General features: G+C 33.2%; 4 protein-coding genes and 1 long non-coding RNA gene across 8 annotated transcripts in view; 4 read left to right on the top strand and 1 right to left on the bottom strand.

Annotated features, from left to right (window-relative positions):
* Positions 1–3,486, top strand: part of LOC111695305 (cytokine receptor) — an 8,152-nt gene extending 4,666 nt beyond the window's left edge. The window contains exons 6-8 of the mRNA XM_023464574.1: positions 125–1,375; positions 2,385–2,464; positions 2,816–3,486. Of these exons, the coding sequence (XP_023320342.1) occupies positions 125–1,375; positions 2,385–2,464; positions 2,816–2,915 (1,431 nt within the window). The 3' untranslated portion in view covers positions 2,916–3,486. The remainder of the gene's footprint in view (positions 1–124; positions 1,376–2,384; positions 2,465–2,815) is intronic.
* LOC111695307 (late secretory pathway protein AVL9 homolog) overlaps positions 1–21,189 on the top strand; it is a 22,078-nt gene extending 889 nt beyond the window's left edge. Inside the window, exons 2-13 of the mRNA XM_023464576.1 lie at positions 9,933–10,085; positions 12,371–12,459; positions 12,961–13,050; positions 13,325–13,414; positions 13,534–13,786; positions 14,215–14,345; positions 14,729–14,984; positions 15,076–15,141; positions 16,269–16,496; positions 16,720–16,923; positions 19,304–19,470; positions 19,620–21,189. Of these exons, the coding sequence (XP_023320344.1) occupies positions 9,938–10,085; positions 12,371–12,459; positions 12,961–13,050; positions 13,325–13,414; positions 13,534–13,786; positions 14,215–14,345; positions 14,729–14,984; positions 15,076–15,141; positions 16,269–16,496; positions 16,720–16,923; positions 19,304–19,470; positions 19,620–19,826 (1,929 nt within the window). The 5' untranslated portion in view covers positions 9,933–9,937 and the 3' untranslated portion in view covers positions 19,827–21,189. The remainder of the gene's footprint in view (positions 1–9,932; positions 10,086–12,370; positions 12,460–12,960; positions 13,051–13,324; positions 13,415–13,533; positions 13,787–14,214; positions 14,346–14,728; positions 14,985–15,075; positions 15,142–16,268; positions 16,497–16,719; positions 16,924–19,303; positions 19,471–19,619) is intronic.
* Positions 4,515–9,933, top strand: LOC111695308 (39S ribosomal protein L38, mitochondrial). Of its 3 annotated transcripts, none has more exons than XM_023464577.1 (10): positions 4,515–4,660; positions 5,713–5,838; positions 5,950–6,011; positions 6,469–6,574; positions 6,842–6,945; positions 7,584–7,959; positions 8,158–8,307; positions 8,724–8,864; positions 9,228–9,368; positions 9,657–9,933. In XM_023464577.1, the coding sequence occupies exons 1-10, from the start codon at positions 4,547–4,549 to the stop codon at positions 9,762–9,764; spliced, it is 1,428 nt and encodes a 475-aa protein (XP_023320345.1). In that variant the 5' UTR covers positions 4,515–4,546; the 3' UTR covers positions 9,765–9,933. The 3 variants fall into 3 exon arrangements, with proteins under 3 accessions (XP_023320345.1, XP_023320346.1, XP_023320347.1); XM_023464578.1 differs by having other exon boundaries at positions 7,584–7,954; positions 8,153–8,307; XM_023464579.1 differs by having other exon boundaries at positions 4,571–4,653; positions 5,706–5,838.
* On the bottom strand, positions 17,425–18,356 carry LOC111695313 (uncharacterized). 2 transcript variants are annotated; one of them, XR_002763840.1, is made up of 4 exons: positions 18,271–18,356; positions 17,809–18,209; positions 17,621–17,701; positions 17,425–17,471 (listed from the first exon to the last, which is right to left on the bottom strand). It is a non-coding gene; the product is annotated as an uncharacterized LOC111695313 (long non-coding RNA). The 2 variants fall into 2 exon arrangements; XR_002763839.1 differs by having other exon boundaries at positions 17,621–18,209.
* The window catches only part of LOC111695303 (putative elongator complex protein 1), a 30,347-nt gene continuing 29,506 nt past the window's right edge, over positions 21,169–22,009 (top strand). Inside the window, exon 1 of the mRNA XM_023464571.1 lies at positions 21,169–21,277. Coding sequence (XP_023320339.1) covers positions 21,189–21,277 — 89 coding nt within the window. The 5' untranslated portion in view covers positions 21,169–21,188. The remainder of the gene's footprint in view (positions 21,278–22,009) is intronic.

The raw sequence follows: 22,009 nt of genomic DNA on the forward strand, positions 1-22,009 counted from the left end.
ATTTTGTTTGTTAGTGTAGGTCTTAGTAATTATGTTCACTAATTATGACCTTTTTAAAACTATTATTGTCAAAATATTCTAGAATGATATTAATTAATTCTAATTATAACAATTTTTAATTTAGATCGGAGCCCCGGAGGCGCTGAAATGGGAGGTTAAGGTTCGACGCGCCGGCTCAGCTTGGGATACAACCAAACCTTACACCAAGAATATTACTGGAGCTCTAGATCAGTTCTTTCTCCACCTGGACCATATCATGGATATAAAGGGCTGGTCACCAGACTGTGAGAACGAGACGAACACAAACAAGTTTGAGTTTGCGGTTCGAGCGATCGTTAAAGATTTAAAAGAGGTTGAGTACGCAGGGAACTGGAGTGAGAGTGTACCTGCAGCAGCTTACTGTAGTCAGGTTCCTGCCTGGGGACTTATTACTCTAGTTTGTGTTGTTGTCTCGATAGCGGCGGTTTTTGCTGCTTTTCTCTGCTGCAGGTTTTACCAGTTCTGGTATAAAACTAAAGATTTCTTCGGCCAGGTTGGAAAGGAGTTGGATACTAAGTTTGTTCTAGCCTCTACGGATAATCTTGATCCTGGATCCCCGGGTCCAGAGTTCGAGATGAATCAGTTCTCCGGGAACTCCGTTAGAAAGGATGATAACGATGATGATGATACGGATACTTTGCTGCTAGAGAATACAACCCCGGAGCAGAAAAATCACAGACAAAAATCCGCGAGTGAGTCTGCCACGTCTGATTTAACATCGGGTTGTGAATCTCAAGGTGGAAAGAGTTGCACTGACCGAGTATCCGACTGTTCAAGTAGATCTCACCTTCCTGTTCAAGCAGATCTCGCTAGCACCTGCAGTGGATACGTATCTATGCATCGAGCTGATTCGGGAGGATCCGGATCCAACTATACTCAGCTGTCAGGAACACCGTCAAGGCCCTGTAGTAATCCGGCATCAATACATCCAGTTAATATTGATGTTACCCCTGCAACCTCCTCCTTCTCCGCCCAGTATTCTAACGGATTTGGCCCGGGCCTGGTATCCAGTGCTCCGTATCTAAGTAGAGCTGGGAATCAAACCTTCGGGAACCGTCTTTCTAGCTCTCACCAACCTGAGGTGCTTGGAGCTATGCTAGAGGAAACTTGTCTCACTGAGTCAAACAATCCAGGATATTCTCTTTTCACTGGGACGGTATCCGTCCCGATATCCTTTCCAGAAGAGCGTTCTGTTACTGTCCCAGGTTCAGGATATGTATCCGCTGGAGTAGCAAACCGTCCTTTAGAAACAAATAATTTACACCTTAGCTCCCAACATGTAGAGAGTAATATTCCTCAACGATTAGGAATAGCAGAGCAGTTGAACTTTATACAGGTAAATAATGATTGGCATGCATTACTTTCCTTCTATTAATTTGATTTGTTATGCGATATTTCTTTCGTTTTTATTCTCAAACCATTCAACGACTGTATCATCTTTTTATGTAAAGAATTGAATCATCCACCTTCACAAAATTACGAGGGAGGGGGGTGGGGTGGGGGCAAAATTTCTTTTTGATTTGATAAAAGATTTTTTTGGAAGTGTTAACCTAAAGGGAATGTTCGCGAAAAATGAACGGGGGTATACTGTATAGTGTATAGGCTTACATCAAAAAATATTCGATGGTGATTGCTATTAATCTTACTTCTATCCTGTTGCGTCTATAAGGAGAAAATTGTAAGAAACGACTCATAGTCATACCGAAGAACGCAGCGTCCACGCAAATTCAGAAAGTTGCAATATTAGACTTGGATAGTAAAAAATTCACTTAAATTCTAAACAACTCATTCAGATATTACAACCTTTAATCATCGATTTTTTTAGACGCATTCGTATATATAGTTGATATTTCATAATATTTTTTATTTGTTTTATATGCAATGCATTTAAAACGACGATTTTTTGTCCGCAAGATGTCTCTCCCACGTGGAACCAGAGAAACATCGAGAGCAGAGACACCTGGGGGCCAACTAGTCGTTTGAATTGCATCATATAAAAATCAAAAACAAAATATAATGAAATATCAACTTTACACGAATGCGTCGAGAAAAAAATCGATGATTAAAGGTTGTGTTGTCAATGATTTGTTTGGAACTAATTGAATTATGTAAAATCTGAGTCGAATGTTGCAACTTTCTGAATTTGCATGGACGCTACGTTCTTTGGTATGAGACGTTTTTAACAATTTTCTGCTTAAAGACGTAACTGTAAGAAAAGTCCTCAAATGCCAAAATCATTAATCAACCAATTAAGTGATATATTAAGTGATATATTAAGTGTTAATCAATCACCGAATTCAGCAGTTTTTCTTCCCTAAAAATATCATTTACTGTTCTCTATTTAGAATGATACCGGATACATTACTGTACAACAAGCCCAGGAACTAGTTCTTCAACCAAACCCGGCCTCGCGTCAATATTCAAGGTAAAATTTCCTCTTTTAAAAAAAGTTCCTGAACAGAATTCTTTTAGTATGTACTACAGTGCGAACATTTGTTTAAAATACTTTAAATCTTTAGTTTAAAGACTTTTTCTCTTTTAATTTAAAAAAATCAATAACAAAAAACGTGACAATTTATCGATATTTTTTGTGGATTTTGACAAATTTAAGTTTTTTAAAAGTTTTTTTTTAATTCTGAACATCCATAAACCTTCCATCCCTCGGGTCATGAAAGGTCCCACAAAAAAATTGGTCAGGATCAGTTTAGCCATTTTTACGTTTATTGGATACAAACAAGCAAAGTGTATATATATTAAAGTAAAATGTTTTCTCTAGACTTGCTCCGAAGCTTGAGTCTGCGAAGTTTGAAGAACCTGAACCTGGATTCAGTCCTCCGGGTCCTCCTGGAAATTATATCAGTCCGTCATACGTCTGACCGGAACTGAAACCTAGAACTCATTCAATGATGAGCATGAAAATATCCGAGTGAACTGTTTCTCATCCAACTTGAATCCCCGTGTCCTGTGTACCTGTACTTCGTCTATTTAGTATTTTTAGTGTTAAAGTTCGTTTGTATTATTGAGTACATTCAGTACAATGCAGTACAAGCTTTGTCACGTGTGTATTTGTCAACACAGTACACAAAAACACTCAATACTTGCTATTTAGCTACAACGCTACACCTTTATCTTGCTCAAAACCATTGTTATCTCACGCTTCTGATATCCCTAGTTCCTAACTCTCAACCTGGTTCTTCGACGTGATGTTAGTGAACTCATTAGTGATTAATGTTGGGCTAATTGAGGGTTCGTCAGTGCTGTTCTTCTAGTTATTTAATTCATAAAGGGACTGTTCAGTATTTTTTTCTAAATTTTCTAAGTTATTCTTGTTATCTCCCCATCAAAACAACAAGTTTTATCGTCAGATATAATCTATATATCGCCGATCCATCACAGTTTAAGAAATCACAAAAACATCCAACAATTTAAAACATTCTAGCAATATTGTTTCAGTCATAACCTTTCCATGATTTATTTTTCCTGGAGTAGTTTTCACTTGCAAAATTAATTTTCTAAATAAAACAATTTTTAGTCTAAATCCCTCCAAAACATAAACCTCTTAGCTTAAATACAAACCGTAAAAAGATTTCTTCCAGTTTTTTTTGATAATTTAGAGTTAATTCGTACGGTATTAGGAGATGTTGAGGTTCATCTCGAGTTTTGCAAATGATAATAATTTTATGTTGGGATGCTGCTTGGAAACTTTTTTATTTAAAAATTCTACAAAATTTAGAAGAAAGTATTTACATATATTTATGAATCAGTGTAAATACATGTATGTAAAAGATGATTGCATATCAGGGAAAAATTTAAATTTTCGTTTTCTAAAATTATGATTGTAAATTAAACAAATTTTCGTTAGAATATTTAATATGTATAAAATTGTCAGTACATAAATGTGAGCGTAAACTTACCGTCCATTGTTTCTATGTTCGTGCTGTAGATTTGTCAGCATATCTTAACCCTCTAAAAGTCTAGAAGTCAATGAGCAACTACGCCCTTTTTTTGATTTACTGGTTTAAATAATAATTTTTCTGTCAATTGCATAATAAAGTAAATACAATTCTTCCCCCCATCCCTGATACCTTCCTTCCCCCCACCCTGATACCTTCCTTCCCTTCCCTGAGTCCCTGATACAATTGTTATCCTCCCTATCATCTTAATATTAAACGTTATTATTATCTATTCTATGAATCCTAAGTTTGCGTTACCAAGATAGTTGCTTTTTATTCCAAAGGCTTGTTCACAAAGCAAACTTTGATGTTCAAAATTAGTGAATAAATTTCATTGTTCTTTGTTTTCAAAACTGCAGTCTTATTATACTTCACCTTCGAGCTTGCAGCAGCAGAAGCACAATTGTTCAACAATAGCTTTACTACAGTCATTCATCTCAATATAAATTATATGTATTAATTAATAAAATTAATTATATATATATATATAAACATATACATATATAAACACAAGTATATTAAGAGTTGACCTGCAGTGATGTAATATTTCAGATATGTGTAGCCTAGGACGGAGCGGGGTGACCCGTCTCTCACAATGTCTGACGTTCTCCGCACCCTACTCAGTACCTGGATCCAAACCCTGGCTTCTCACTGTTTCAACAATACAGGAAAAGTCATTCTAGCAATTTATATCTTAGAAGATGGATTAACATTGAAAATCAGCTAAATAAGAGATTCAATGACGAAGTTCTGTAAGAAAAGGAGTCTTCATATATTATGTGTAGTAGATAATTTTTTATTATATTCTCATTTACGGTGGCTTCGTTTTGTAAATCTTTGACAGACCTCTTAACAGTATTTTTTTTTACTAAACTACAGCCTTATTTTAACAAAATATTGTTATAATTATTTGGTTGAAAAATTTTTTCGGTTATTTATCTTGTGATCATTAAACGACATAATTTCTCAAATATCCATCTAATTACGTTGAACGATTTCTTAGCTTTTTGTGAAACTTTCAGAGAGTATAGATAGAAGACTAAAATAATATTTTTTTCTCCGAAAATCGAGATTATTTTTTTTGAGATAAAGAAAGAAAATACACCCTAAAGTGTGACCTTTAAAAGTAAAACAAACAATAAGTTGTTTTGGGTCAAAAGTCTGGAACTAACAATTTTTCCAATTTGAGCTAATTATTCATTGACAGTACATAAAACAATATATGCAAAATTTGAGCATGTGTTGTATGGTTAAGACAGGTTTGGTCGTTGCCTAATATTCTGACTGTTAGAATCTAGATTTAGATTATGATGAGTAACAAACTTCAGTTTTGTTTACATTTTTTTGTATTATTTTGATATATCTGTTGAGTGGAAAAGTTGCAAAGTTTTTATGTTTTGTGAAAAAGTGCATTTGATAAATTCTTTTGTAATATTTTACTTATTTTACGGAACTCAATGCATCAGGGGTAAAATCATCCCCCATCTCCCCTCTTGAAAAGAATTTTTTCTCTCAGATGTAAAATACGCCTGGATAAACGTAAAAAAATAGGGTTGTATTGCTAGATTGGGATAAATAAATGCTTTTTGGGTAGATTTTTATTTCGCAAAAAGGTGATTAAACTTGCCAGTTTATGTCGGGGGGGGGGGGGAATCTTGTAAATGTAAATCCTTGCAATGCATTTTGGTCTATAAAAGAACCGAATGATTTGTGTATATAGAGGATAGAGAGCAGATCCTGTAGGAGCAGGCAACCTACAGGGATGGCAGGACAAAACTCTCCTTATGTCAGGGTTCCATTTTTTGACGAGAGAGGACCAGGAGTAGGAGTAGACCAATCCTTACAGGTACTGATACAATTTTAGGTTTTTTAGGTTTTGGAATTCTAGTGAAGTTCTTAAAATTTTGAAATTTCAGAAAAAGAGCAAACCCTTGGCATTCTATTTTTTTTGTTTTAGGAACGCCTGGACGAAATTTTTCAAAAAGAAAATAACATAGAACGAATTAATATTGGATTTAAGTAAGTATCTTTATGAATTCGGAAGTCTTTTATTCTGTTGTAGGATCCAAAATCCTACAGTCTGTATTCTTTTTCCTTCATCGTAAATCCTGTATCTTAAATCCTTTTTGGTTTGTTCTGCATCCTGTCTCTATCCAGTATATAGAGGAAGGTAGAAGCTGTTGCATTCAGTATTGTGTTTAGTATCCTGTATCCTGAAGGGGCCAAGGTTCGTTAATAAGGTTGTTAACTCCGGATGCGCTCCAATGTACGGAAAATGTCGTCTCCTAAAAACCTCATATGACGTCAGTGATTATAGAGGCGAGAGTGGAGGTTTTATCTTTCTATATTAGGAGACTACATTTTCCGTAAAGAGCTCATCCTTTAATAACCTTGGTGTGGACCGGAATGAAATGGATAAAGGACATTTGTAACCATATTGTGCATTTTGCTTTGGGTCTTATGAATCCTATTATAGGAAGGTTGGAGGAGAGAAGCTGGACCGGGACCAGGTTCTCCAGTGGAGAAGAGAAACACGTAAAGACAGAGCTCTGGAGAAAGCTGCAAGAGAAGAAACTCTAACGGTAAGTTTTATTGGCAACGAACTTCAATTCCGGTTTAAAAAAAAGTTTTTTTACGTCCGTAAATTTTTTTATTCAAAATTAAAAAATTTGAAGTATTTTTAAAATTCCACGGGCAACGCTGGGCACTTCAGCTAGTAATTTGTATGCACACAATAACTCTTGCGTATTTATAACTTTGAAATTATTGGGTATAGACCACCGCGTTGATAATTCATCATATAAACAAATACTTAAGTAATTAAATATATCTATATTTCTAACTCTAAGGTTGATCTGGGTAAGGTTCGGCAGGAGTGGATTGAATCCGGAGCTGTGTTCGAAGATATTTATAAATCTGCTGAACTATACGGAATATATGAAGATTTATTCAGGTCTAAACTTAGAGTTTTAATCATAGATAAAGATAGATTGCGCATAAGACGACATTTTTCATTTTGAAAGATATAAATGTACACAGATGTTTTAAAGATATTCCTATTATATAGATATATATAATTTGATATTCTCAAAATAAAATTCACTCCTGAGTGGTTTAATAATTATGAAATCCATTAAAACACCAAACCACCCCGCTTATCATTATAGTACACTTTGACCCCTAGAAGTATGAGTTCGCGGACTGTACAATTCTTGGTGTTTTTGCGTACATAAGCTATCTTTGTTTATTTATTTATCTATGGTTTTAATTTTTAATATTCTGAGGGGTGGAAAATTGGACTTCGATTAGTAAGCATGACTTCTATTTTATACTTTTTATCAATTCATTAATCTTTTTCCAATAGCGATAAAAAAACTTTTGAATGTACGCTCCCTGCAAACACGATTGGAAATGATAAACTTCAAAATATTTGAAGAATTAAAAAAAAATTAATTAAAAAGAAATAATGTTTTAAAAAATGAATTATCAAATAACAATTTTGAAGCGGGAAGTTGATTTAAAATTTGAAAACTAAGCGAATAATATTGCAAGTATTGTAAATTTATGGTTCTAAACCATATTCCTGTTCAGACATGGATATTTCTATCCTTGTGTTGACCTGAATATTGCCTTCTCACTGGAGAATGATATGATGGCTCCGGTATACCGGGGAAACATAATTAAACCCGGAGAAGCTGGAACCCAACCTGAAGTATCCTGGCGGAGTAAAGACGATGATCTCTGGACTCTAGTTCTCACTGCCCCAGACTCTCATTTAGTAGAGGAGGGTGCGGAGTACCTACACTGGATGGTTACAAATATACGAGGTTCAGATTTAAACTCCGGAGAGGAAATAGCAAACTACCTTCAACCTTTTCCTCCATTTGGAACAGGATTCCATAGATTTGCTTTTGTTTTGTATAAACAGGAGACAAGAATAAACCTTGGTGTGATCTCTAAACCTGAGGAAATTAATTGGTTAATCTTGATTTAATGGGGCTGTAAACGTGATTTCAAGTAATCTTTCACCAAAACCGTGGCATGCCCATCCTTAACGTTACCCTGAAAAGCTATATTTGATCCAAGTATGAATTAGATATTCATGTAAAATTTTTTGAAAACTGATTATTTTCATTATTTGTTGTTTTTCACTAATTAATCTCAGGATACGGTTGAGTTGGCGAAGAGAACGTTTAATACATTTGATTTTTATTCTGAGCATCAGGAGAACCTGACTCCGGCAGGACTAGCATTCTTCCAGTCAGATTATGAACCGTCTCTCAGAGATTTCTTTCATAACGTCCTAAATATGAAGGTTAGAGACCATGAACGTTCATTCCGTTAGAATTTCTTTTTTTTCTTTTTCTTCGCGTTTTAATGTTATTAGAAACACAAAGAAAAGTTGACATTTTAGTAGGATAATATTTTGTTGTTAAACAATCTCTTTTTTTACCAGCGAGATGTCTATTAGAATTAAATATAAGAGAAGCTGAATATCAATTAATATCTTTCGTTATTATTATTATTATTAATACATTACTTAGTCCTATTAAACATTGAATATAGTATTTTTGGTAACAATAAAAAATCGATTACCCGCCTTTCACTGTACTCATAGGTTTACACTCTCAGGTTGCAAAATGTAGGGGTTAGAAAATTTGAGTTTGATGCGAATTATTAGTTTCTTTCCTTACTTAATAATTACTGAAAAACTTTATATCTTGTTTTCAGGAACCTAGATATGAATACGAGTTTCCTCTTCCGTTCATTAAACCCTGGAACCAGTTCTTCGAGATGAACAAGGCCAAGGGGTTTAACGAGTTCATGGACAGGCATAGGGACCCAAAGGATATAGAGAAGGAAGTTTTAATTGTTAGTATATTTATTTTTGGGACTTTGATGATAAATATGTTCAGATCCTTCTATGATTTTGAAATTTTGCGCTGATCCTAGAAAAATATCCGAATTTTTTTTTGTATGTTAGAATGAACAATTATTGGTTTTTCTTGATTATAAAATATAGAAAAGAAATGATATTGTCCCATGATGACAATTTTATATGGTACTATTTAAAAAAAAAGATATATTTGTTTGAAATTGGTATTTATTTTAAAGTTAAATGTCTAGCATCTATCTACATGAGGGATTTGGTTTAAAATTGTCATTTTGTATTTAATTTTTATCATTTATATGCTTGTATGGCAAATATTATCATTAACTTACGAACATTTTTAGAAAAAGTTGAAGCACACCCATCCGTTCAAAGGAGATACAAGAGAATTTATGGACTATCCTGAAGCACATGCTGATGATCTTCTTGAAGTGTTCCCTGGGCCTGTTGGAGAAAAATCTCTCAATCCCAGACAGAGTTATAAAGTAAGTCAAAGATGTTTTGCAGGGTTATATTTTTGGAGAAATTCTCCTCCAATAAGCTATTATGTTATGTTTTTAGATCTATTGGGAAACTATAAAAATAGATGAAGTTTTTTAGAGCAAATTGGCGTTAAAATTTGGTTTTGTGGATAAATTGATAAAATAGAAACTTATTTTCTAAGCATTCAATAAAAAAACAAAACCATTTCTTAAGATTTGTTGTTCATCCCGTCCTATAGATAACAAAAATCTATTTAGATCCCGTCCTATAGATAACAATCATCTATTTAGATCCCATCCTGGAGAAGACACGCGATACTCCGAGAACAGTCCCAGGACGGATATTTCAAATCCACAAAACATTCAGATCTAAGACGGGATCCACAACTTGTGGAGTAATCAAAATAAACACTTTTTTCGGAACTAAAAACATTTTCTCTTCGGGTCCTGAGTAAGGCAACGTTAATCTTAATGTTGTTCTCAGATTTTGGAAGTTTTGTACATCTAGCTGATATAAATATATGAAAATTTTTTGGTTTTATCAATAACAACATTGAGTTGTTTCAGATTTAATGAATGAAAATGATTCTCCGAGGGAGGGAGTGTCCCCCTCCCTCTCTAACTATGATACTAGCTCCCCTGTTCTTCATGTAGTTGTGGTCGGGTTCCATCATAAGAAAGGTTGCCAAGTGGAATACGCGCACCCTCCCCTTATTCCAGGTAAACTGAGTCAGCTAATTAGCATGGGTGTATATTTTTATTACCCCCCCTCCTCTAATTGTTTTTTTATTTCGACCTTCCACTACCATTATCTTTCGTCCTACACTTTTCCCATTATAGATAAAATATTTGTCAAAAACAATGTAATTTTTCCACTTGCTTGAAGCTAAGCCTTTCAGAAAAATAAATTTTTTTATTTTTTAGTGTTAAGAGAAGCGTGAAATAATGACCACAAAAAAAATCATATTTATTTTTATTAATATACAGTATAAATAGCATAAGCTAAAATATTAACTTAGAAGACTGAATAATTAATAATATGATCAAGAGATAATAAATAATCAATAATATGATCAAGAGATAATAAATAATCAATAATATGATCAAGAGATAATAAATATAATATGATCAAGAGATAATAAATAATCAATAATATGATCAAGAGATAATAAATGATCTATTATGTGATCAAGAGATAATAAATAATCAATAATATGATCAAGAGATAATAAATGATCTATAATATGATCAAGAGATAATAAATGATCTATTATATGATCAAGAGATAATAAATAATCAATAATATGATCAAGAGATAATAAATGATCTATTATATGATCAAGAGATAATAAATAATCAATAATATGATCAAGAGATAATAAATGATCTATAATAATCCGACTATTTCAAGTTGGATCAGTTAACGTTTTGAACGGTTTCTAAAAAATATTATGCTCTTGTCCTGACTATTACTGTTTTTTGTTTTGTTTTTTTTCTAATGTTACAATGCTAAAATGTTAAAACCCATTTTATAAGTGAAAATTGGTTCTTAATTTGAAAGTAATGCATTCAATGCATGTGCTGTGATTGTTTCCTTAGTTTAGTTTGTTTGTTAACCAATTTCTAATGAATTGCTTGTTTTTTCAAGTTGATACTACATTTTGATAAAACATGTTGAATGTGCCCTGAATTAGATGGGATGAGGGTATAGTAATGGGTTGTCTTAATCCTACTGAACAAAATCGTGAAATCATTTACAGAAGAAATCATGTCCTGGATATTAGATCCTAAATCTTCCAAAAAGAGGAGTTCTAGTAAGAACCAGTTCGTCATGAAGATCCCTGCCTTTTATTCATGAAGCAAGATTTGTTGGTTTGTTTTCATTGCTATGGAGTATGGAGTGCTAAGACCCCACTAAAAGTTCGTGACACTAGTACTTTAATGATAAGTTTTTATAAACTAAACTTTGTTGGTTTTGATTGAGGTTTCACTTCATCATCTCGAGCTATGCGAGATTTGATGACTGCTGACTCAAGCTGAGGTGTACTTTAAAACCTTTTAAAGTAAGAAAACAATTGATTGAAATCGTGAACACATGACAAACCTTTCCATTTTTAAAAAGCTCTGACCCCACTATTACAAATAGGCAAAGATTTGCTATGAAGAAAAAGTAAAAAAAAAAGTTGACTAAAGTAGGCAGTCGGAGCAGGGCAGTATGCTTTGAGACTCAGTAGTTTGATGAAAATGTCCAATGGAAGGCAAGTACATTGTTCATTTGTTAGAATTCCCATTATTCCAGGATTCAGGAGAAAAAATTTCCAATATTGTTTGCTTCTTAGCGTTTAAGAATGCTTATTCTTACACGCTCAAAGCATTAAAGAATGGAAATTATTACACTAGTTATTCATTCTTACACGCTCCTTACATTGATCTTTTCAACATAGATCAGTATTGATATTAACTAAATTATTTTGTACGAACAACATGCACACTCACCTTGTTCTTATTTTAATACATGCAAACTTACCTTTTTATACTTAACAACAACATGCTCACTTACCTTTTTCTTTTATATTAAAACGTGCAAATTTATCTTTTTGTACTTTGTAAGACCATGCACACTTACCTTTTTTATATTAAAACATGCAACATGCATGTTGATGCACTGCACCCTGAGGACGGTCTGGGATTCCATGTCGGGGTTCCTTGCAGATCTTATAATTATTCTTATTCTTAATAAAACAAGACATTCATATATATGTTGCATATAGCCGACCATACGGCTGGACCAAATGGACTGACATTTTTTGTGGACATTCATGGGTGGCCGGGGGATGTTAAAGGCTAAAAAAAATCTGTTTTTTTCAAAACAACACCGAGCCCTTCAGCTAGTTTGATATATATTATTAAATAAGGCTGTAAATTAAGTATGTTTTTATAATTCAAATGTCGAATGTCGATGCTTATTGAGTTGAAAAATAGGCAAATAATCAATAATTGATCAGGTGGACAGAGTTTCTCAAATGAGATTCCATCCCAGTGGAGAAACCTTCCTTCGCTAGCTCTTCCAGATGGATCTCATAATTTCACACAGGCAGCTTATATTCATTAGTTAGTTTTTGAAAAGATGTGCGAGTTTTAAAAAAATAGTTTTTTAGTGTTAAATCACGAGACGCATCTTTTGATACCCATATCAACATTTTTAGACAAATTAAAAAATCTATCATCTCAATGACTTGTATTTTTTTTTTATTCGTTAATTACAGAATATGTTTAAGTTTTAATTTTTCTCTTTGTTTTTTAACAAATGTTGCTTCTTTTTTTTCTGCTGTAAAAATAAAAATACGACAAGTATTTGACCTTTTTGATGAAATAGTCTTACTTAAAGTAAAGGTTAGATAAAGTTATAAAGACGTCCAAGGCCATATAAATTAAATTTGAAAAAACTTATTAAAACCCACTCTAACTCGTCCGTTTCCGAATTAACCCTGTTAAGCTATGACCTAAAAACGAAAAAAAAACATTTATCGTGAATTAATTTTGTTAAACCTTTAAAACATCTTTAAATCTTGATAGTTTGAATATTGTATTTGAGGATACTGTTTTCTTTCATCTCCCCGCTCTACACAATCCTCGACAAACAGTCTTTGGAATATCCTGCTACAGACAAATAGATGCAGATAAGGTTTCTACACATGTTTAATATTGTGTAAATATTGTTATTCTTGAATACTTGATTTTAATATCCAACGTGGGAACTGTTTAACTTCAGGATCAATTCTTAATCCCTTAATTAAAGTCATCCCTTCAGGGTAATGAACATTGAGGAATTGAATTAATCTGGAGGTCTGCATAAGATGGAGATCAATGAATAATGATTGATCATGATATTGATAGAGGCGCAGCTGTGATTTTTGAAAATCAGTCACTCTTAGATGTTCAAAGACACAGATTTTCAGGTTAAAATCAAGACCGATGATATAACACGTGGCACTGTACAGAAATCTGTTTGTGTGCTCAGTCGTCTTCCACTTTACGGCCAGATCCAGGTACAGATTATCTTCATTAAGTTTTAGATAATTCACAAATCACAAAACTTAAATCTTTAATTTGAAACTTCCAAATAAAATCAATGATTTTATTTGATTTCCAGATTTTATCATTCTAGGTTAAAATGTCGTTGATCACCCAAGCTTACTTTGAAGAAGGAGATTTCTCCAAGACTGAGTTGATCAAGGAAACCTACGAGAACCTGAACGAGTGTCTCTCCGACGACATGTTGCACACCCAGCAGTTGTATGTTGGGCTCTCCGCCAGGGAGTTTGTGTCGAGATATAAACAGAAATGTCTTCAGCTGTTTAAACTTGTTCTATTAGAGAGAAAACTTTTGTTTTTTAAATCTCCAGTCTCTGAGCTCTCAGGTTAATTATGTTATATAATATATATATTGAAAATTAGTTTTTATATTCGAAGTGTCAAGGTTGTTTATTCATTTTTTTTTTAATTGACTTTGTATAATCCAAAATAATTCGTACTATTTAATACAAAATGGGTATCTAAATATGCATGAGAATCCAGTGAAGATTTCGAGATCGGCTTATAAATGATTATCGATTAAGTATTTACTTATTGTATACAAGCAAAGTACAGTTGACCTTCATAGTTCATTGGTTCATTTTGCAGAAATTTATTAAAGAAATCATGCAATTTTTGTAGAATAAAACCTAGCTTTTACTGACTAACATTACTATGACTCTTAAAATTGGGCATTACAATTCTTATTCCTAACAAAGACAATCTCGAAGTCGTCACTGAATTCCCATGTTTAATGGGACACCCTGTATTTCAGGTGATATATTGACCCTGTTATCCTTGTTCCCTGGTTTACTAGAGGAAGGATTAGCGGAGTCCTCTTGTATAGTTCCAGAGGATACTCCAGAACATACTCCGGAGCATAGTATAGTTGATCCTGCCCTAGAGGTAGATATAGAGGTAGAGGGGGGGGGGTAGCGGAGTCCTTCTGTATAGTTCCAGAGGATACTCCAGAACATACTCCGGAGCATAGTATAGTTGATTAAAAAACTGAATTTATTTTAAGTAACATAAAAAATAGTTTTACTCTAAGAAGAAAAAGATGTAACTTTTTTAAATCTTTAGAAAAGCTGCTCTGCAAAACTTTGAAAAAATATTGTCTTTGTTTATATTCTAATTTCTAATTTGTAAAATTCTTACTTTTTAAAATTTAATTCTTAATAATCTTGATCTTTTAACATTTTTTCGTTCATCCCCGACCCTTCTATACTCACTCCTAGTATGTATCTAAGTCCCTGTATATTATTTTAATATTGATCTTTATTTCTCAGGCTGACAATGAGAGTGTAAAAAGTATCAGTCCTTCACCATCCGTGAATTCCTTCATCCCGCATTCAGACAGTCTCCAGTCCCTCTCCTCAAGGGTTAAAGATCGGTTATCTGGAGCTCTAGGTTATATCTCCAGTGGGAAAACTCCCTCCGGAGAGAACCCTGGTTTCCCTGAACCTGCAGAGGAGGTTAAAGAAGAGACGGTTCAAGAGTTACCAAACTTTACGCAAACAGCGTCAATACCTATCCATGAATTAGGTACGTCGACTTGTCAGATTGGCGTTCAGCTTCAAATTAAATAAAGTATTTTTTCTGCGTTGATTAAGAGTTTAATAGTTTTATATTTTAGATTTACCTTTGAAGATTTTTACAGCTGGAAACTTGTGCCATCCATATCTCTCTCTTCCTTATTTAGGTGAACAGTTCATTAAATATAATGAAAATATTAAATATACAAACTTTCATTCTATGATTGAGCCAGCGTTTTATCAAACATAACTGTCACTATAGAAGAAAAAAGTTCTTGTTTTAACTAACTAAACTTTTGGTGAAAATAAATTAGTTTGGAGGGAAATATCAAGTAACAACCAAAACTTTCAAACTGAAATTGCATTTTTAAACTTTCTTCATCTGGAAAACCATTCCACTCCTAATATAAATATTAACAACATAAGATAAGAATGATGAATGTTAAACAAGTTTGAAATGTTAGATTTTTATCAATATTTATCAAGTTTTTAAAGGTCATTTGTAACCTATGAATTAATCTTAGGGGTTTAAGGGCCTTTGCATTTATGAGAGCTTTCTTTTAGGCCTGAAAGGGGTCAGACGGTAGACTTAACATTAATTGACCTCCCATTTATGAAGTGTCATGTTAGATTCACCACGTTACCATTTAAACCTATGCCTTATCATTGATGATATAGGAAATTGTCAGAATTGAACATGTTAGATAGAAAGTGAGGATATTTTCATCATTGTTTCACAGATAAAGGTTCAAAGGAACTGTTGTGAATCAAAAATTCCAGTCTTTAAATGTTAGGGTCACTTAAAATTACGCCCACAGCCTCTTTCAGGCGAAAAAGAACGCTTATTTAATCTCATATTTTTTATACATTTGAAGTTTAGTTTATATTTTGAAACTCTAAACATAGTACAAGTTCATGTATTATCATGAATACGAAATATAATATGATTTGATTTGATTTGATTTGATTTGATTTGATTTGATTTGATTTGATTTGATTTGATTTGATTTGATTTGATTTGATTTGATTTGATTTGATTTGATAAAAAAGGTTCTTAATCTAATAATCTTTATTTTTTATTGGATTTTATTTGAAATATATCAGCATACGAATTGGTATGATAAGAATCATAAATCTGCAACAAATTTAAATAAAATATTTCAAGCAAAGGTGAAAATATCGAGCCAGGAAGTAAAGTGTGGACGAGATTTTTAAATTAGTCTTCACAAAATAATGTTTTATCTAACACCACTTTTCATAACTTATGAACCTTCCTTTTACACCTGAATTTTAGATGTTTTGATGCAACCCAGTATTCACGGATACATCATCGGAGCCACGAATGCGTTGTTTAAAGCCAAGTCTGGTATATCTGATGTTATCCTGGAGATAGACGAGGATAGGTTGGAGGTTAATAATCCAGAACTACGAAGAGCAATATCTCTCACTACCGAGGACTTGAGATTTATTGATAATGTGATCAGAGTTGTATCAGAGGAAGGAAGGGATCAGTTTATGGAAGGTACATCATTGTTTTGTTCAAAAAGTATTACTTTTAGCTCACATAAGTCACAAATTAGTACAAACGTACCTAGGTTTTGTGTTTTATTCTGGTTGACAAACTGGTTCGTCCACCGGTTGATTGGGTTGATGGTTGGTTGGTTGGTTGTTTGGTTGGTTGGTTGGTTGGTTGGTTGGTTGGTTGGTTATGGATCGGATTGGTGGTTAATGTATCTAATATCTAGGTGTAGGCTGGGAAGGTGGAGATGAATGGGTTCGGGCTCAGTTCAGGTTCTATCTAATCTGCCTTCTCCGAACTAGTCTAGAGAGTAGAGATAAACCCGTGATGCATCATTTTAATTCTCAATTCTACTCCGCCCTAGACTCTACACTCTGGTACAGGAGCTGGGTGAGGAACCCTCCTGAAAAACTTGTTAACATTCCTCCAGGTAAAGTTACATCTATGCTTAACAAAGCACTATTTACGTTCAGATCCCCCTCCCCACCCCCCTTCTCTACTAATCAGTTTTCTGCCGTAATTCTTCTTAATCTTAGCAATAAGCACCCTTGATTTTGCTGTGTTTTCTATTTTCATCTCAGAGCGTGGATAAAATGTAGAACATTTTTCTTTTCTATTGTTTCAATTTTGAACCTTCTTCCAAGAAATTTATAAACCTTTGTTCGCTAATTCAACAGTTACCCTCAAAATATACTATTCAAACTTCCCATGTTAGGCTAATTTTATAAAAATCCACCTTTCCGCAACCCTGCCCTAAAAATACTAAGCAATATTTGTGATTTCCAGCCAAAGCTGGTTCGTTCGGTTTATTTTATACTCATTCGTGCTCCCACTTTACGAACGGGCACAATCAATGTACCCTGAAGATTTAGTTTATAATGGAATGCTATAAGCAAAGCTTCCTCTTTATCACTCGGATTAAAGACTCCTGTCAGTTTAGAATTTATTTATAGACAGCAATCCAAAAACAGGTGAAAACTGAAATATAAAATAATTTATAAAAATATAAAATATATACAAACAAGTACGAAAAATGCAATTTTTATAGCGCGGCTTTTTAGATTTTATAGGTTGGACTTTTTAGGACAATATAGTTTTTATGAAAGAATACAAAAATAAAAACTTACATTACGGTGGGTATCCATTTACATGAGAGCACAGTAGTTCACAGTTCAATGCTTGCATACTCATCAATCGATCAATAATGTCTAAACGAATTATTGATTAACTGATTATAAAAATATTTATATAAATCGTTTACAAATATTTTTTAATTATTTGTTTTAACATTTTCAGAAACAATTTATCTAATCACCTGTAGGACCATTTTAGTTTACATCGACCTACAGAGATTCTCAAACTCCACACCAAGAGTTCTAATTAAATAACAACGTTATTTATTTATTATTGAATTGTTAGATTTCAATAATATTAATTTTCACAAATTGTTCAGTGTTTTTTATTATGTGAAATTGATCTACCTTTCGGGACTTGAAGACTTGACAAAGTCCAGGTTGAGCACAGCAGTTTACACTGTACTAAAGGGTAGGTTTCCAGCACTGCCTCAGCACTGGTTTCAGTTTTCTATAAAAGTTACTTATAGAAAACCGTGGTGTATTTTTGTATGCATAATTAGAAAATACATTTTAGATTTAATACCTATTTAATCTTTGTCGAGAGAAACTTCGACCGTTCAACCTTTACACGCTGCTCAGTCTATAAAAATGCTTTATTAGTTTTTGCATATTTTTTAGAAGAATGTTTTTTCTTCTCTTACCCAAAAGGGAGTTTTAGACCACTGCAGCGCTTGTGTAAAAAGGTTGCCCAAGTTTCGGCAGAAACGCAGCCTCTACTTAGATCTATTAAAAAGGGTTTGTATTAAAATCTTTTTAAATGCATTTTTTACAAATGTACAATTTTTACAGCTTATAAACTCATACCTATATATATTCCAGGTACGAAGATTGTGATAGGTTTATACATCCTAATCACATAATTGTAGTCCAACTACGCGCTTTAAACTTTCTCATTCCTTCTGAAAAAGATTTCAGAAATTAATATTTTCTTTAATGAAAGTTTTTTAAATATAGGATAAATATTGATTAAATATTGGCTAGGTATCTTTTAGATAAAATCCATATAAAATTCATGGTTCTGAATATAAAATGTTTATGATTTCAGACAGTAAACTCAAAAGTTTTACATTTAAGTTTTAAGAATGAATTTTCATTTAAATAATTTTGAAGATTTTTTGAGTAAATATTTACTTTGACAATTAAGCAAAATCAAATATAATCAGATTGATTCTTGCTTTTATCTTCAATCTTCAGGTCTTGAATCATCTAGGATCATCCGAAGGGTTTACCGAATCGTCTTCACCTATACCGTAGAATTTACAATATTCACAATCCACATTATTTGACACATCGAATGTAAAATAGATTTATAAAAGGGTTTTTCAAGTTCCGCTTGGTCCCCCCTCCCCTTCTTTTCAAATGCTCAATCTTTATGAAACTATTACTATTACTATTACTATTACTATTACTATTACTATTACTATTACTATTACTATTACTATTACTATTACTATTATACTAATAATACTAATACTATTACTATTACTATTACTATTACTATTACTATTACCATTACCATTACCATTACCATTACCATTACCATTACCATTACCATTACCATTACCATTACCCTTACCCTTACCCTTACCCTTACCCTTACCCTTACCCTTACCCTTACCCTTACCCTTACTCTTACTCTTACTCTTACTCATCTATTTTTATTCGTATAATTAGGACATCCTTGCTCTGGTCAACTATCTGTATCTGATGTAAAACTTCGTCTATCTCACACTATGCACAACACCGAAGGCGGTAAAAGAGTGAGTGCGGCGGTTGCTTCTACTGGTCGAGCGGTAGCCGATACCGGTAAAGTCATGGCCGGCGGTATCGGCGCAGCTAAAGTAAGCTTTTTTACATGTAGTTGCTCTGATAAAAAGGTGTTACAATGAACATTGCAATTTTATAAAATTACTTAAAATATTCAAACTTATACGACAGTTACCTCGCCCCTGGAAGATTATTTTAACAAATGAATAATTGTATTACTCAGGGTGCACTCTCAGCCTGGTGGGGAGGGTTAAGACAGGATAAAAGTAAATCTCCAAGTCCCCCAGATGCCAGTCCGGCAGGTTCTCCTAGTTCTGAAAATCAGGTCCCATCAGAGACTAATCAAGAACCTTCTGATAAACCGGAGAGGAGAGAAGAAGCTTCTAACAGTAGAAACAAGGATCAGGAATCAGTGAAACATTCCAACTAAATAAATTTACCTGAAATTCAAGCCAAAGCTATAATTATATGTTAGGTCTTAAGCTTACATTATATGTCAACCCAATGTAGTATTTATGTATTGTATTTTGTAAAATTATCTGTTATATTTAATTCATTAGTTAAATGTATTGTTCACGTATTGATAATCACTAACCCACGGGGTCCACACATTTATTTACCAATATTTACCAATTAATCTGTTCCGATTCCAAGCTTTCACTTTTCTTTACATTTCCCATTATTAAAGTAAATGAAAAGAAACCTTTAGTTCTCCGCCATTGAAAATGCACGAGGAATCGTTGGCGTACTAATTAATCAGATTGTGCGAGCTTAAATATGTTTTTCGTCAAAGCAAAATATGATATTTTTACTAGATAAAGGACTTAAATATTTACTTGACTATAAATGAGACTATTAAATTCAATGGAGAAATTATTTTACTGTTTCTTTGTTTAATTGAGTAAAATTAAAAACCTGTCTGCCAAAAAATTTTCCTTTAAATCCGATTTCCTTGATCAGTTTGTCCTTATCTCTATGCTCTGAAACCTGGATGTTTTAAGGCAAAATTTTGGATATCGTGGTTAGGCGGGAATCTCCACTATTTATCGTAAAGTAATTGTAAACATTTATTCGTTTTGCAATTTCTAGATATGTATAGAAACAATTCTCCAAAAGTATAATATTACAACAATTTTTTCAATTTGTTCTTATTGACTTCAGATGCCTTTATATTACCTTCTCCAAAAAAACCTATTTTTTAAATTCTAGAAACAAAACAACTAATTTATTCCTTTTATCAAAATCATATTTTTCATTTATTCTCTTGTTATTTAATTTTTCATATACTATATCGTGGAATGAAAAGCTGTGTCTATTTTTAGCATGAATATGAAGGTTAGGGGGCCATATCTTATGAAAAAATAAAATATTATTAAAATGTCATTTAACACTTGGTTATTATGTCTTTTGGAGAATTTTCACGTTTAAAGTCGGGTCTTATTTTTTATTTTTATTTGTCATAATTGGTAAGCGAAAATTTTGAGAACATAGTGGTATTAACGGGCTTGGTAGTTAGAAAATAGATTTTGAATAAGAAGTCTTACAAAAAAAAAAATAGAAGACTCTTAGCTACTTAATATTTGAAAATGTATGTTGTATGAATCAGTCTTGTAACAATTGTCCTTTGTGCACTGTGCACCTACTAGTCCACTTTAGACGCATTTATTTTAGTTTTTATGCGATTGTTTCGATTATAAAAATAACTTAGAAATTATCTGATCGCACAATAATATTTTAGTAAAAAAAAACTTTATTTAAAATCTTTCTATAATTTGATAATCTTTCAGAAAAAATGAGAAATTTACAAATTCGGGTTCGGAGTAAGCGTGGAACAGGATTGTTAAATAAATCTGAAGCTTGGTGTAAAGATCCTGACTCAAGGTAACCAAGATACCATAAAGCGCTGGTTAAGAAGCTTTTAATTTCGCAGGGGTCTGTCAAATTAATTGAATTGTTTCGCAAGGTTAGCTAACATAGTTAGTTAACAGGGTTCAAAAGGTTGGTATCATAGTTTAAGGTTGGATAACATGGCTCGAGGTTGGGTAACATAGTTCAAGTTTAGTTAACAAGGCTCAAGGTTGGACAACATGGTACAAGGTTCGGTAACATGATTTAAGGTTGGTTAACATGGTTCCAGGTTGGTTAACATGGTTCAAGGTTGGTTAACATGGTTCAAGGCTGGGTAACTTTGTTCAAGGTTGGAAAACATAGTTTCAGGGTTGTTAACAGGGTTCAAGGTTGGGAAATATGGCTCAAGGTTGGTTTGTATGACTCGAGGTTGGTTCATGGTTCAAAGTTGGTGAACATGGTTCAAGGTTAGGTAACGTGGCTCAAGGTTGGGTAACATGGTTCAATGTTGGGTAACATGGTTCAAGGTTGGGTAACATGGCTCAAGGTTGGGTAACATGGCTCAAGGTTGGGTAACATGGTTCAATGTTGGATAACATTGCTCGAGGTTGGATAACATGTTTCAGGGTTGGGTAACATGTTTCAAGGCTGGGTAACATGGTTCAAGGTTGGTTAACATTGTTCAAGGTTGAGTAACATGGTTCAATGTTGGGTAACATGGTTCAAGGTTGGTTAACATGGTTCAAGGTTAGGTAACATGGCTCA

Source organism: Eurytemora carolleeae, unplaced genomic scaffold (assembly GCF_000591075.1).
Source record: "Eurytemora carolleeae unplaced genomic scaffold, Eaff_2.0 scaffold95, whole genome shotgun sequence".
Taxonomy (NCBI): Eukaryota; Metazoa; Arthropoda; class Copepoda; order Calanoida; family Temoridae; genus Eurytemora; species Eurytemora carolleeae.